Genomic DNA, 14,972 nt, shown 5'->3' with positions numbered 1-14,972 from the left:
ATATCAATTATGTTATTATCATGATATAATAATTGTCTTGAAATAATACGAATCACGTGTAAGACAAGTGAGTCCGACTGGTTGTTATGGATATCGTTTTTATGTGACCTCTGGTGAAAATCAAGTAGCCTCTAGAGATAATTGAACACGTCTGTCATCACCAACATACAAATCGATCACCTAAATTGTTGAACTTCAGTGATCGGAGTACGAGCAATGAGCATAACAGAAGCCTCCAAGCGAACTCGTGGGGGATGTGCGTGTGTGAGAGAGAAAGAGAGTCGGCACTGTTCATTCTGGGAAACTCATTTTCAATCAGCAATTTATGCTAATCTGAATGTATCTTCAAATTGAAGTATGTAACGTCTGTTCTCACGCATGGAGTATTTCCTCTGTAACTAAAGAAACTATCCTAATTACATACTGCATCCACTTGCAAATTAGCTAATTACATACTACCCATACGTGAGTTATTTGAAACTTAGCTCTACATAAATGCCTAAAGCCTTCTCCCACTTCCAACTCAAAACAGTTATAATCTACCTGAAAAGAATCTCTCAAAAGACAGTTGCGATGATTCTTGTATCCGCCAGCATGAGTTTTTCAGAAACGAGCAAGGCAGTTAGTCCGAGTCTTGGATTTCTAGAGCAGGAATTCTTCGAAAACGAGCAAAGTTCCGAGAGTATGATGTTGCTGTGTCGTGTGGAATCACTGACCGTTTCCTCTTCTGAGAGAATCCTTGTTCAAAATCAGATAAGAGGCCCATGCAGCCATCCTTCTTAGTGCAGCTACTCGCTTCAGCATACCTACAAAATCATTTAAGTTATAGGATGTAAACATTCACCTCAAAGGATAAAACAATGTCAGCGTTATTTACTGTAAATTACAATGAGTTCCTTGAGATTTGACATAATTACAAATACTCATTATTGTTTAAAAAATAACAAATATCTACCTGAAATTAACGATTGTCTAACAATACCCTCGTAACAGCCCATTGTGGAGGTATTTGTTATACGACCATTAATTCCAATAGGGTACTTGTAATTTGCAAATCTCAGAGGAGCCCATTGATTTACTCTAACATTTATTAGTGCATCCTGTGACAAGATGGACAGTAAATTGAGGCACTTGTGCAAAAAGTGCAGTCATTCTCAGGATAAACTTTATGAATCTGACGGACAGAGATGAGGTTGTTTGAATTTAATCGGTCTAGCAAATTCAGCAGAGGTCACCAGCATCAGCCACATCACTTGGCAAGTCTCGTTGCGGGACTTTTAGAAGACAAGAATTTTCTATGCATCAAGATGAATTTCCTACTCTTTCAACTGACTCTAGCTTCGACAATGATGAACAGCAAGGAGAGAAAATAACTTCAGTAAATAGCGTATTTGGATTGGCGGATTTGAATTTGAAGAACGAGTTAGAACAAGATTTCAAATGACTCCATTTGATAAGAATTTGAAATCCATCCATATTCATCAAAACATAGTTCAAAATTAAAATAGAAGGATTTGAAATCCTATAAATTTAGAATTATCCAAACAAGTTGAAAGGATTTGTTATTAAGAATTTGAATACTTTGATCCAAATGCAACTTAAGGGGAAAAAGATTATGGAATTGTCACTAATTACAGGCCCTTAAAGGAGGAGAGATGCAAGGAGCAAAGGAGTAAAGACCCTTCTCCGTGTTTCTGCTCAGCCACTAAAGGAAAAGAGAGGCAAGAAGCAAAGAAGGAAAGAACCTTCTTTGTGATTTTCGGGGTGGAGGAGTGCGGCAAAAAGTAATAAACAGATGAAATCATCACCCAAGTGTCAGGCTTCTAGATGTCAAGAACAAGCATAAGACTATAAGTATTGGTAACAGAAAAGCCCCTTTTTTCTCGGCGGTGAAACATAACTACATTATTCCAACTGGCAGACCACCTGGACACCAAAACCATAATCAACTTGCAGTTCTACTTCTCTTTCTCTCTGTCACAAAGTAAAAACATGACCACAGATAAACAAGTCCATCAACCACAAACTAGATACTGCAACCATGTTTCTTGATTCAACACTTAACAACAGCATCCAAACACCAAAATCCTTAACATGAACAAATGACAGCAAGTCCAGAGCTTCATGAATTCATATTTGGCTTCAAGAGCGCTTTAATCACTCGCTTTACTTCAACTCCCCCTGTTTGTTTCAACTCTTTCTTTGATTTTGTTGGCAGTTTAATTGGTTCAAAGTGGACTACCATGGCTGTAGATCAGGATGTTACAAGAGGTAAAGCTAAAAATGATACCACGGTGACATGTTTCCAATCGTGATCTTACTAAATAGTTGAGTGAAGGAATAGTAGAACAGATCAACACAAAAACACATACAACTATATCAGCATAATTGGATGTAGAAGTGAGCATGTAAAAATTGAAAACTGCAACAGCCATGGCTGCCTTAAAGCAACTAGCATAAATAAAGTGAAATATAATATTTCTGCACCAATAAAACCCAAACGCATGTCATAGCTATATAGTTGGGAAGGTCAACAAGTTTCACTAATCTGTTCTGTGGCTCTTATCCCATTCTCTTGATTTTGTGCGAGAAAACATTAAAATAGAGAAAAGTTTCAAAACCCTAAAATCTTTTATTTCCATGTCAATCATCCTCCCCTGAACATCTATCTCTCTTTCACTCTTCCTGGTGCTCCTTTCTCTCTCTGTGCTCTTTTATCTTCTTCAAGACTTTAATTTCCCCCCAAGAAAACCTTCATCCCTTCTGACATACTCTGTCCCTACTGCCTAGCACTTCTTACTAGTTCTGTTCAACAGCACAAGTGCCAGTTTCTTTCCGTCATTTTATTGATACCTAATGATAGATTTATTGTTATTAGGTTAGAATTCTTAGAGCTACTTCTACCAGAGCTACCGCACTCTAATTCACAGAGCAGCAATACACATCCCTTGCCAGGAAGTAGTCCTCCAGTACACAACACGTAGATAAAAGCAAAATGGGAAAGAATTCTATACTTTTGTCCATGCTTTTTTCACCGTCTTCCGTTCATTTTTCTCAATGAATTCCAAAAGGGTTTTACTTAACTGAAATGAATTTAAATCATATTAAAAAAATATCCACACCTTACCTTAGGTATGAGACTATCCATGAATCTGACATTTTAAACAAGCATGTAATATAGCATATTTGTCCTTCACCATCAGACACAATGACGTATCTGCTTCACATTTCGTTTTCTTATCATCTTCACACAATGTTCTTACTCATGTTCAACTTTTTTATTCCTTGATTTTCACATCACTCGAACATTAACTGCAAACACTCAAGGGCCAGCACATTATAGGACTTCGGCACCGTAAATAATCAGTCAGCAAAGCGAAATCATTGCAAAGTTTCTCAAGAGAGTAATAATGGTAGACAAATAGATAACCGTTTACTGGAAAGAGAGACTCATAATAGAGAAAGAACCCATACTGTTCACGGATGATCTTGAATGCCTCTTTCGTTGCATAAGGTAAACCAGTCTTTGGATCACGGTAACTGCATTATACCACAGAGTAAACACATCACTCAGACTATTTCCATGCAATATACGGGTGTGATATCTAGCTACAAGCATGTAGAGGGTAAAATTAGGTCTAGCAAATTAATGCTCCATCTGGATAATGTAGTTGAGGAAAATATTTTCTTTTGCTTGGTTTAAAAACATAATATAATATGCTTGTACATCTATGTTTAAAACAGTGATCTTTTAATGTAAACAAATTCGGTTCTTTTTCATAATTTTCACCTAAACATGAAAACATATTAGAATCAGTATTACTTTATTAAAAGAAAATCATCATGAAATTGTTTTTCTTTGATTTTCTTTTCCTGTTTATCCTTTCATCCCAGATCCAAATGAAGTGAAAAGGAAATCAGATATACACTTCTATCCATAGTGGGTAACGATTCCTGGGTGGTAATCGAACAGTCACAAGAACCAGCCCAAGTGGGTTCATGCAAAAGCTCATTCATGTTTGTCCATATGACTAACGAACTGGATAGAGTAACACTAGCATATTAAGTTGCACTTCAGCATAATTTCTTAAACATTATATTTATGAACATAAGCAAACAAATAATGATATGTAAAACGGTTGTGCTTCTCAGCTAGGCCAAAAAACTGATATTTGCCATTTCCTAAATTATAGATACGGTATAGTGTCTTGCAGTTTAGATGGTGAAGCTTGTTTACAGCCTACATATTAAAAGCAGTACAAAAAGCAAAAAATGCTTTACAAGTCTCATCATTTACACAAAATAAAATGCAACTTCAAAAAATACAAGATGATAGTTGCAAGACTAACATTGCTGGGAGTCCAGTAATAGCACACACTTGTTTCTTCGGATCTGGAAAGATGTAGACATGTAAAACATCAGTCAATTGCAAGCAGCATGCGTAACTTATCAATGTGGAAAATTTGCAACTCTACTTTAGCTACAATTATAATCATGACAAATGCCCCAGTCATCACATCCGATGCCTTGTAGAGTTTGAGGTGCATATATCATTAGCTAATTGGAGCTTTACAATGAGTAACACAAACTGGACTCTCAGAACCCAAGTCAGCATAACTACTACTTAAGATGCTCATGAAGTTCAATGCCCTATTTGAAATCTAAAAGAGTTGCTATTCATTTGCTAATGCTGAATAAAGAAAAAAATGAAAGATAGAGAGAGCTCACGACCTTCAATCATGGTAGCTCCAATTTGGTTTCTACAGGAACCAAGATGCTATGCATTTTTTTCTGTACTACAGCATCCTCTCTTTCCATGATAAATATTCACCATGTGAGAAAACTAGAGAAGTTCATGAATGACTTCCATTCTCATGCTGAGAAAGCAATCTGACTACAGAAAACTCTCATTACCCATCTATTCTCAAATCCAAAACTATTCTCTCTGTAGATGAGTAGGTGTTTTGAGTTTCGAGTGAGGGTAGGGACTGCCTGGAAGGCAGAAACATGGATGTCCAACTTTGACTCTCTCTGATACTCTGAAATGATTGATCAAATGGACTAAGCAGTCAGTTATTCTGTAAGATCATGATTGACCATGAATATGCTGTACTTATAAATTAACATTCAAACAGGGATATTACTTTTCTTTAATACACCATGGTTACTAAAGCATTTTGGACTCAAACCATAATTATCAAACTAATATTCAACTTTGTGGTTTTCTCAGAAAATGTTGCAATAAAGCAAAAACGAAACAGGATTCTCCTCATACAGTAGTACACTGGTAAATTGTTTGAGAAGGCAGTTCCAAAACTTGCCATCATGGGTTCCCTCAAGGCGTGCAGTCTTAATGTCTGAGGCATATGAAGCCTTAAATCACTTTCTGACACTTGATTGATGACTTGCCTTAAATATCAGCAAATGAAAGAAAGTCTTTGAGTATTTTGCTAAACAGAAAAGAACCAAGAAAAAGCCCTCATCTTTGTGTTCTTTTGTTACCTAAATAGCTTGTGCATCTTTATCATATCACCAAAGTGAGATTTTATACATTTTTTTGGGATTATCGCTATTTTCTCATACTTGAATATGTTTTCTTTATCCTTGCCTTGGCTGTTCAATTAGATTTCTGGAAGTATGTCATTCGCTCATTTTTCATTTTCTCTTAATATAAAACTGCTGTATGCTTCTAACCATCACAAACAGCAAATGTTGCCATCATGCAGGAGCTGAGCATTCATTGCGGCAATTGATTCAAAGATTATTATAATGAAACAAACAACGTTATTATTGTTATAATCATCATCAATTATGGCAAAAGAGAACTATGGTAGGTTATGTTATCAGCGGAGCAATGGCTTTCCACTTTGATAGAAATTCCAATGATTAGATGCATTGAAGAAGAAACCTCATTTATTGCTCAATACTGCAGCAGAAAATGAGTTGGTTGCTAATTTTTGAAATATCAGTATATGGTAGCAATGTACAACAGACTGCTGCCGAGGTTTATGGATACACTTATCCCTTGCTGTACTTGTAAGGTGATTTTAGTGTCTATAGACCACTGGCCATTAATATGAATCTATCAACTGTAAGTAGCATGTCTAAAGGCTAAAGCTATGGCTGAACGAAGTCAGGATCTAAGAGCAGCCTTCTAGAATGTAGTGAATATGGTTTTTCCAAATTACAAAACAATAAAAAGAGAGTAAAGAGAAAGCAGAAAACGAATATGGTTGATTACGCACAAGGTTTGGCTGTGGTTGAGACTTCCGACTCAAATGACGATCCATTCATGAAATCTAGATATGAATAACCTGTACCAAATACGTTGATTTACGTTCCAGTGGAAACTGAGATAATAAATAATTAGAATCGAAACCAATAATATTCTTAAAACTACTAACAGAGCAAATGTTGTATGAGAAAAGTCAAAATTCAAGAAAGGGAATAGATGAGCTTGCCGTTTTTAGAAAGGTATCTTATCTGAGGACCACTGTAAACTGCTTTGTGCACAATGGCTCTTTTCTTTACTTCTTCCTCTCTAGCTAACACCCTTTCCAAGTTTCTCAAATTCATAATCTCTGCAACATGTTTTTCATGCCATGCCATGAAATTGGGTATCGCTACACAACACAAATTATAAGAAGATAAAAAGTTATCTTACAACAGGAATTTCATGGGAAGCACCTGTTTGAGCTGCTTCCAAAAGCATCTCTTCTTGGGTCATCCTCTTCTCCTCACCTTCCTTTTTCCTTTTTATTGGCTGGCAATTGAAGAATATAATGAGCAATGAAAAATACTAATTGACTGGTTATTCAAAACTTTAAAGAGCTTAAAGTATAATGAAACAAAAAGTCATTTGAAAATGGGTTCCAACCCCTTAGACCTTCCTACACATTTTTACAGATCAAGAATTATTAATCATAAAATAGATAAGAGTTACTTAACGGTAAAAATACTCCTAAATAACTGCATAACTTTTTCCATGAGATCTGAAAAATTAATAACAGCTTTTGTCTGACAACGCCCTAAATAGACCATGTCAAGCAATGACAGCTAAGAGAATCTCATGAAAAGAACAGAGATAAACCATGCTGATCTGCATGAGGACGCCACATATAAGTTAAATCTTTTGGTTATGTAAAGCCTCAGAAAACAGTAAACAGTTTCTACTGTGTTTAAGCCTTCTCTTAAAATATGCATCAGTTGTACGACAATGCAACTTTAGTAATGGTTACAAGTCATCAGAATAACTGCTAAAAGCTTCGGCCACAGCAACAATTATGGGACTTCTGGATGTTGTATGAGATATCAACACGCTTCTGCATCTTGTGAAAGAGGATGGTTAATGCTACACCAAAGTTCATGGGCAACCTTTTGGACTATTTCCATGATTACATTCCCTTCCAAATGAAACAAGAATACACTGACCCAGATTCAAATTTAAACTATGGGAGGATAGTTCTGTCCAACTACTAAGCCAAAGATTTCTAGTGCACTCATCACTAGTTTCTCAAAGTTCTCTACATTACTTAATCGAATAGAATCCCTGCAAAGCATCAAAACAGTGTTTCAGGTTTGCTTTTTAATATTGAAATTACTCTATGCCCTGAAAATTCTAAAATCAGGAAATGAACATAAGTTTCTTAGTTAGGCAAATTGGGTATCTAGAATAAACTTTCGACATGAATTAGGATGTCGTCAAAACGTCATGATTAGATGAACAAGCCAGAAAAACAAAGTCCCACGAAATGCATCTTAAAAAATCACAGTTGCACATGGTATTTAAATTACAAATTGGATTAACATTTTTCTGCTATACAAAGGATTAACTCGTACTAGAATGATAATTTGTTTAACAGCATGCTAATGGAAGAATTAATTCTTCCATTAGTCTAACAAGCCAGAATTGTCAGACAAGCTGATCAAACCCCCATGCTTGTGCAAATTCCTATCTAGAAAATTAATTGACAGTTTATTTTTCTGAAAGACAAAAATGTCACTTTTTGCCAATCTTTGAAATGGATCTGTGTACTTCTGTTGGCAAAAATGAAGTATTATAAATGGAAAAAAAAATCGCATAAGTGTTCTTCTAATCACATTTATCTTTCTCTTCGTAGTCGAAGAGTATATGTTTAAGCACCCACATTACTTCCTTGTGCATGAAGTTCTGAGGAAATATGTTATCAACTACTAAATTTTGCTCATTAAACTTGGATGAAATTTGCAAACTAGGTCTGAAAAAGTGGTGTACTGACAGAGGAAGATATGTGGCACTTTGTAGACATCAAAAGGTGGGTTTCAGACGGTAATGGAGAGTTGACACAGCCTTCAGTTGCTCTTCCCTCCCTCACATATTGTGCTACCACTTATCTCTCTGATCTCTCTGCCCTTCAGTTGTTGTTCACCCCCAGCTTTCTTCCCAGAATCTTGCTCGACTAGACTTCATGTGTTATTCTTTGCTTGTATTATGGTGGGAGGATGTGTTAGTGTATTTATCTACCTATAAGGGTGGCAGCATGTGCTAGTGTTAGTGTATTTTTCTCCGTATTTTAAATGGCATTCTTGACTGCATTCTTGAGTGCATGCCCTGGGCGTTCCACAAGGTGGAGAAGGCTCTGAAATTTCCCTGAAAAACAAATCTCCTTGGGAAGGGGGGAAGCAGTGGGTGGTGATTAAGTATACTTGAACATTTTGGCTTTTACTGGTTGATGCCAAATGCCACAAATGCAGATTTGAGCCGAAGAGTTATATTTTCACTTCGAAAATATAGAAGGAATTACCCTGACAAGTGAAACTTGCCTTTCTGAAAGGCCCTTCCCACCCAGTGTAAAAAAAACTGTGATTAATGTCTCTCCCTCTTCTCAACTAGGAACAGGAATAAAAAGAAAAGAAGCTCAAGCTTGTCAAGACTTCTTTCAACAATATTTCTAGGATTTGAATATTCAGCCCCTTAATACTATCAAATGTTGTCAGGATCCTCTCTTTTCTTGACTCATAATAGGAGGTTCCCTTTAACATTTCTTAATATTTGTCCTTGAATAACTTCTGAAGACGAGCTAATGTAGTTCCCAAGTTAATCTTTATGATGACTTCAGTTTTCCATGTAAGTTTTCAGGATTTTAAATATCACTTGTTTCCTAAATCTCTCTTTCTAAGTTTACTTTACATTGAATTTTACTGAATTCCAGAGGCCTTTAGACACTCCTATGCAAGTACATATGTCATCCGTCTTTTTCCAAAAAACGAAATATATCATACTGAATCTGATGCCTCTCACAGGCAAGTTTTGATATGTATGCCAACAGATGTTTCTCTTTCTAGTAAAACAAATCATCAATCATCATTTCACCATACCTTCATTGTAGCTTGCAGTGCTGCACGTATTGCGTCTCTCTCAGCTTGTCTAACAATCACAGAAGTTCTAGTTGACTTTCTAACTATCTTCTCTACCTCAGCATCATCAGGAACATCATTTTGTTCTGAAGGAGTCGAATGGTCCGGAGTTTTCTCATCCTTAGATGCACTTTCTGACTTAGAAAGCACCTTCTCTTTTTTTGTCTTCTTTTTCTTTTTTGTGGGTGCCTTTCCAGGATATATTAGTTTCTTAATTGTTCTCCTGTCCCAAAGAAAACAAAAAAAGTAAATTGCATAAGAAAGCCCGGCAACCATGTTATTTCCTCTAAATGAAGAAAAATTTCAGACCTCTCATCAGGTTCATTTTCCACTTCTTCATCTGCCTCAGGCTCCTGGCAGAATAATGAAGTAAGTACAAGTAAGAGAAAAGGTGAAGAAGAGAATGCAGACCTCAAGAAAGCATAAACTTACATCTTCATCAAAGTCACTATCAAAGACATCAGCAACCTCTCCTTCTTCCTCATATTCCTCATCATTCTCCTCCTGGAAATATAAGTTAGTATGCAGCTATTAGTATGAACATCTATAAAAGTCAGTGACCAATCTTGTATCACATGCAGAAAGAAAAGATGAGCTCGTCAAAGACATAATTGCCAGTATGAATATCTATTTAGATATAATTAAGTACATTTCAGCATATTCACAAATGACTAACAATGTCATTTATACTTACATCTCATTCAACCATTGAATTTCAGAACAAACCGACATATTCTTACATGTCTATGGATTTTTCTCCTCAGAGAAACAGGAATTTGATCATTTTCAAATTTTCAATTACTCAATTTAACCATCCTTGAAATTCTACTAGACGGATAATTTTCAGATATATCACATCATTTTCGTTATTATCACCCCTGTAAGCATCATAGGCAGTACAAGTCATAAAACTGTCATTCTTTTGTTTTTCCAATTTTTCAAATGGTCCCAAGTACTTAAGCCAAATCCATAATAAAATGAAAAGTACAACAAGCTAATAGTTTGGTATCATGTTAACCCACATAAGAGACACATCTTGTTGGCCAAAAACACTACCTCTTTGAGAGCATCTTGATTCCAAAAGACTTCGTCTTCTTCAATCTCCTCATCAAGCAACTTTGTCATCCTAGCACATAATGTTAGTTTCATTTTGGTGCAAAATGCATATACTTAAAGTTCGTACTATACAAAATACTTTCCTCATACCGTTTGCCCCTGGTAGCTCGAGAGGCACGATCAAGAAACCCATGTTGCTGTGCCTCTTCTTTGCTGGTCCCCATAAAATATGGCTCTCCCAGACTAACAGAAACCCAGAAAACCTCCAAATCAGAAGCTGTCAGCTATAATCTGGTTATAGCATTTCGTCGAACACTTGCGGCAAATTAAGATCATCACATCATAGAACAGCTACGAGAAACGTAGCGCTTGATTGAATTGAGGTAGCAGCGACTGATAAAAACAATTCCAAAGCAAGGGAAATTGGTACGGCTTTCTCTTGGTTTACGAGTTTTGGGAAAAATTTTAGCGCCACTGTACAGGGCCGTCGTTTTCACTTTTGGGTGGTCGACTCTTCTATTACCAAATCCTCAACTTTTGACCTTAATTGCAAACATGTCCTGTACACGCTTATTTATTTATTTTTTTTTCTATTTTCACAAAATATAATTAAATATTTTTTTAAAAATGAATCCAAACATTATACATACGTCTTGCTTACTGTTCACCTGACTATTTAAATTTTATTTTTGCAAAAAAGACTAAAAACCTTCTATTTTAAAAAATAGGTTAAAAATCTTTCGTGTTTAAAGAAACAAAAAGTTGAACGTAATTCGACTACAATATATCTTTTTTAATTTTATAAAATTATCCTTCTTTGTTTCTTTTAATTTGAAATTGTTTTTTATAAAATTTTTCTTTTTATATTTTTTCAAAAAATAAATAATTGTTTTTTAATATACTTATTTAAAGATAAAATATTAGAAAAGTATGTTAAATTTTTTATTGCTTTATAATTTAAATTAAAAAATTAAATTAACATCACATAAAAATTAATGTACTAAAGTTCGTTTTTTAAGTTTAGATATCTATATGAATGTAAATATTAATCTATTATAACAACTATATATTACTATTTAATTTAAATATATTAAATAAATTATGTTATTTATTATAAATAGTACTCAAAATTAAATTATCATTATAAAGTATTTAAAATAAAAGTTCATACTTTCTTCTAATATTTTTAAGCTTCAAAATGCAAAATCTTTAAAAATTCAAAAATTATAAGTTATACAAAATAAAACTATTATTATTAAACAAAAATAAAATTTACTAAAATTCCTCTACCACCCACCCTTGCCACCAACCCCCTCCCCCACCACCATGCTCCAAGTTTTGCAACTGCGGCTAAAGGAGATGGGGGCGAGCAACGGTTTGGTGGTGATAAGTTTGCAGGGATTAATTTTAGTAAATTTATTTTTTAATAATAATTTTATGTTTATAATCATAATACGTTATTATGGGATGTAAGATCTTAATGGATTTAGTCGTGGCTACTGGCGAATAGATTTTTTCTTAAAATCTATTCTACGTCTTTGAGTATAACCCTTTGCCACTAGTCATGCCTTGATGGTCGTTACCTCCTTCATTTGCCCCAAGTTTCATTTTGTTGACCCATTTGCACCCCATGGGCCTAACACCTTTAAGTGGACCTATCAAGGTCCATACCTTGTTATAATACATGGAGTCCATTTTGAATCTCATGGCCTCAAGCTATTTTCTTGAATTGATGTCGAACATTGCATCTTCAAACATTCTTAAATCATTATCCAACTGATTGGTCAATCCTAGCATACCATATCTCTCAAGGGGAAGAGATACTCTAGATGACCTTCTAGGATTTGTGTGTCGTTAGCAGGAACTTTAGGGGTTGATGATGAAGCCATTTATGCTTGAAGCGCTGCTTCGCTTGACTCTCAAAGCAAAAACTCATTCGGTTGCGTATTTGAGGAAAAACCTTTTTTTTGACAATACGTCATTTCTCAAATCAAACACATTTTGCTCCGAAGGATCATAAAAGAGGTATTCTACAGTTTTGTTTGTATACCAAACAATCTATATGCTGGATTTTGAATCCAACTTATCTCCCACTAGCTTTTGTTGTCCATACCCTAAGGTGTTTATACAAAGAAGGCTTGCCATTCCATATCTCATATGGAGTCTGAGCCACAATTTTAGATAACTTGAGACAAGGATAGAGGCAATTCAGTAAAATTCACATGGATCGATCCATGACCAGCACTGTCCGATTCCTCCTTTTAGAAGCACGAATAGGTTGTGGCGTTCTAAAAGGAGTCTATTGAGAGAGAATTCCAGTCTCTTTCAAGTAACTCAAGAAATCGTCACTCAAGTACTCAACCCATCAAATTGAAAAACTTTGATTTTGCTACCAGTTTGATTCTTCACTTTAAGTTTGAACTCCTTGAACTTTTCAAAGTCTTCAAACTTGTGCTTCATTAAGTAAGCATAACTATACAACAATTAATCATTGATAAAGGTTATAAAGTAGTTGAATTAACCTTGGACCTATGTTATTAGTCGCAAACAAACATCTATATGAATCAAATCCATCATATCCTTGGCAAGATTATTTTTTCCTACAAAGGACGTTGCTGTTATTTTTCCTTTCAGACAGGATTCACAAGCTGAAAGGCTGTCTAAATCCTATATATCTAGATTCTTTGACCCCACCGGCTTCTTAATCTTATCTTAAGATATATGACCTAGTCTAACATGCCAAGTCTATGCATTTACTTGGTTGTCTATTTTATTTTTTTTTATTTTTTTGGTTTGGTGAACATTTATATTGTATAATAGTGTGGCAACAACATATAAGCTATTTTGTAATTTTCCAAGATTAAATGACGAGCCATCTTCATCAAATAAAAATATATTTTATTAACCAAAAACTTATAGCCCTCTTCATCAAATATGGGGATCAATACAATAATCCTGATCATGCTAGGTATAAAATAGCATTTGTTCAACACTGTCCTAACATCATGGATAACAACTAATAAACTTCTACCACAGCTTCGGGGCCAACAAATTTGTAGTCTCTTAATCAAAGGATTATATCCCCTTCATTTAGTCTTTTGCTTCTTGACATCACCTGCAAATTGTTGCAAATGTGCCTCCACAGTCGATATCCAATATCTAAGAAGTAGTATTAGTCACTATGTTAACTTCAAAATAAAAATACATTGGATAGAAGCAAGCAACTCCTTATCGTTCCTCTTTCAGTGCCCTTTGACATGGCATAAGTGACACTCATCTTCCATCTTTTGACCCTTCACCACCATATTTCCTTTGCCCTTATCTTGAGTCTCTTTACTTCCAGCGAGAGGCATTCTCGCCCTTGGACTTAGAAATCCATGGTGCACAATCGTAATAGGTGTTGGTTTCTTAACTGTCGCCTCATACTGAATCAATATATTGGTCCTTTAGGGTTGGACTTTTCAACCCCATTCAAGCTGTATTTGATAACAAACTTATCAAAGGAAGGAGGAAGTAACTGAAAGAACACATCAATATATGTGTCATTGTCCAATATCATGTTCAAGCCACTTAATTTTTCACCAACTTAGGGCAACTAGACATAGTGGTCATAGGCAGATGATCCCTCGATCATGTTCACCCTAATAGCATTTTAATTGCTTCTTATTAATTGCACTTCTTGCATTAGTAAATTGTATTTGGCAAATGCACATTCAATTGAATTAAGAAGCATTTATCAGAAAAATATAAGAATAATTATTATTTATATAATTACACTCCCCACCCTTAGATTTAGTGTAATTACATATATACTCTTTGTAATTTAAAAAATTATATTTAAAATTCCTGAGATTTACTTTCATTTAACAAATAAGTCCCTTCATTAATCAAAATTCATCAAATTTGTGGATATTAATAAAAAAAACAAAACAAAACAAAAATCTATATTTACTCGGATTTACTTATTACTAACTTATAGCAAGTCAAATAATTTTTTTATGACCAAATTACCCTTATACGTCTTAACGCGTTAATACATGTGAGAAGGTATATTTTCACCGTTATAGGGTAGTTTAGTCTGAAAAAATTATTTGACCTGCAATAAGTCAGTTTCAAGTCAATCAAGGATAAATATCAATTTTCATTCAATTTTTTTTTGTAGTCAATATCGGCAAATTTAGTGAATTTTTACTAACGGGAGGATTTATTTATTAGATGAAAACAAACCTCAAGGATACTAAATATAATTTTCCAAACCACAAGAAATTTATGTGTAATTACACCAAACATCAGGGGAAGAAAGTGTAATTATCCCTATAAAACATGAATAGAGCGGATACTACTAAATTTACTTATAGGTCGGCCTTGTTCCGGGATCATCCTCATTTTCCAACTAGGTTTACTAATTATATTTAGTTAACTAATCAAAATATAAAAAAAGTATGATATATATGAAATGTATTAAAATCCGCAATTCTATTTAGTACATATATATATATATAGCTAGTACGTAGTTACAT

General features: G+C 34.7%; 1 protein-coding gene across 1 annotated transcript; it reads right to left on the bottom strand.

Moving 5' to 3' along the window:
• Positions 1–294: 294 nt before the first annotated feature.
• SWC2 (DNA binding protein SWC2) lies at positions 295–11,003 on the bottom strand. Its single transcript, XM_011078922.3, has 11 exons — positions 10,603–11,003; positions 10,453–10,522; positions 9,829–9,900; positions 9,706–9,749; positions 9,358–9,619; positions 6,688–6,763; positions 6,462–6,581; positions 6,246–6,314; positions 4,350–4,392; positions 3,475–3,540; positions 295–806 (listed from the first exon to the last, which is right to left on the bottom strand). Exons 1-11 carry the CDS (start codon positions 10,674–10,676, stop codon positions 623–625), a joined length of 1,080 nt encoding a protein of 359 aa, XP_011077224.1. The 5' UTR covers positions 10,677–11,003; the 3' UTR covers positions 295–622.
• Positions 11,004–14,972: the final 3,969 nt, after the last annotated feature.

This window comes from Sesamum indicum, linkage group LG4 (assembly GCF_026168435.1).
Source record: "Sesamum indicum cultivar Baizhima isolate 11 linkage group LG4, ASM2616843v1, whole genome shotgun sequence".
NCBI classification, from domain to species: domain Eukaryota; kingdom Viridiplantae; phylum Streptophyta; class Magnoliopsida; order Lamiales; family Pedaliaceae; genus Sesamum; species Sesamum indicum.
The sequence above is the reverse complement of the archived record's forward strand: the minus strand, read 5'-3'. Positions and strand labels throughout refer to the sequence as shown.

Excerpts from the sequence above, each read along its gene's own strand:
- SWC2 (XM_011078922.3), bottom strand. The coding sequence starts at position 10,676 with ATGGGGACCAGCAAAGAAGAGGCACAGCAACATGGGTTTCTTGATCGT. Across the intron at positions 10,523-10,602 it reads CGAGCTACCAGGGGCAAACG|GATGACAAAGTTGCTTGATG; the intron begins GTATGAGGAAAG and ends ATTATGTGCTAG. Across the intron at positions 9,750-9,828 it reads ATAGTGACTTTGATGAAGAT|GAGCCTGAGGCAGATGAAGA; the intron begins GTAAGTTTATGC and ends TTATTCTGCCAG.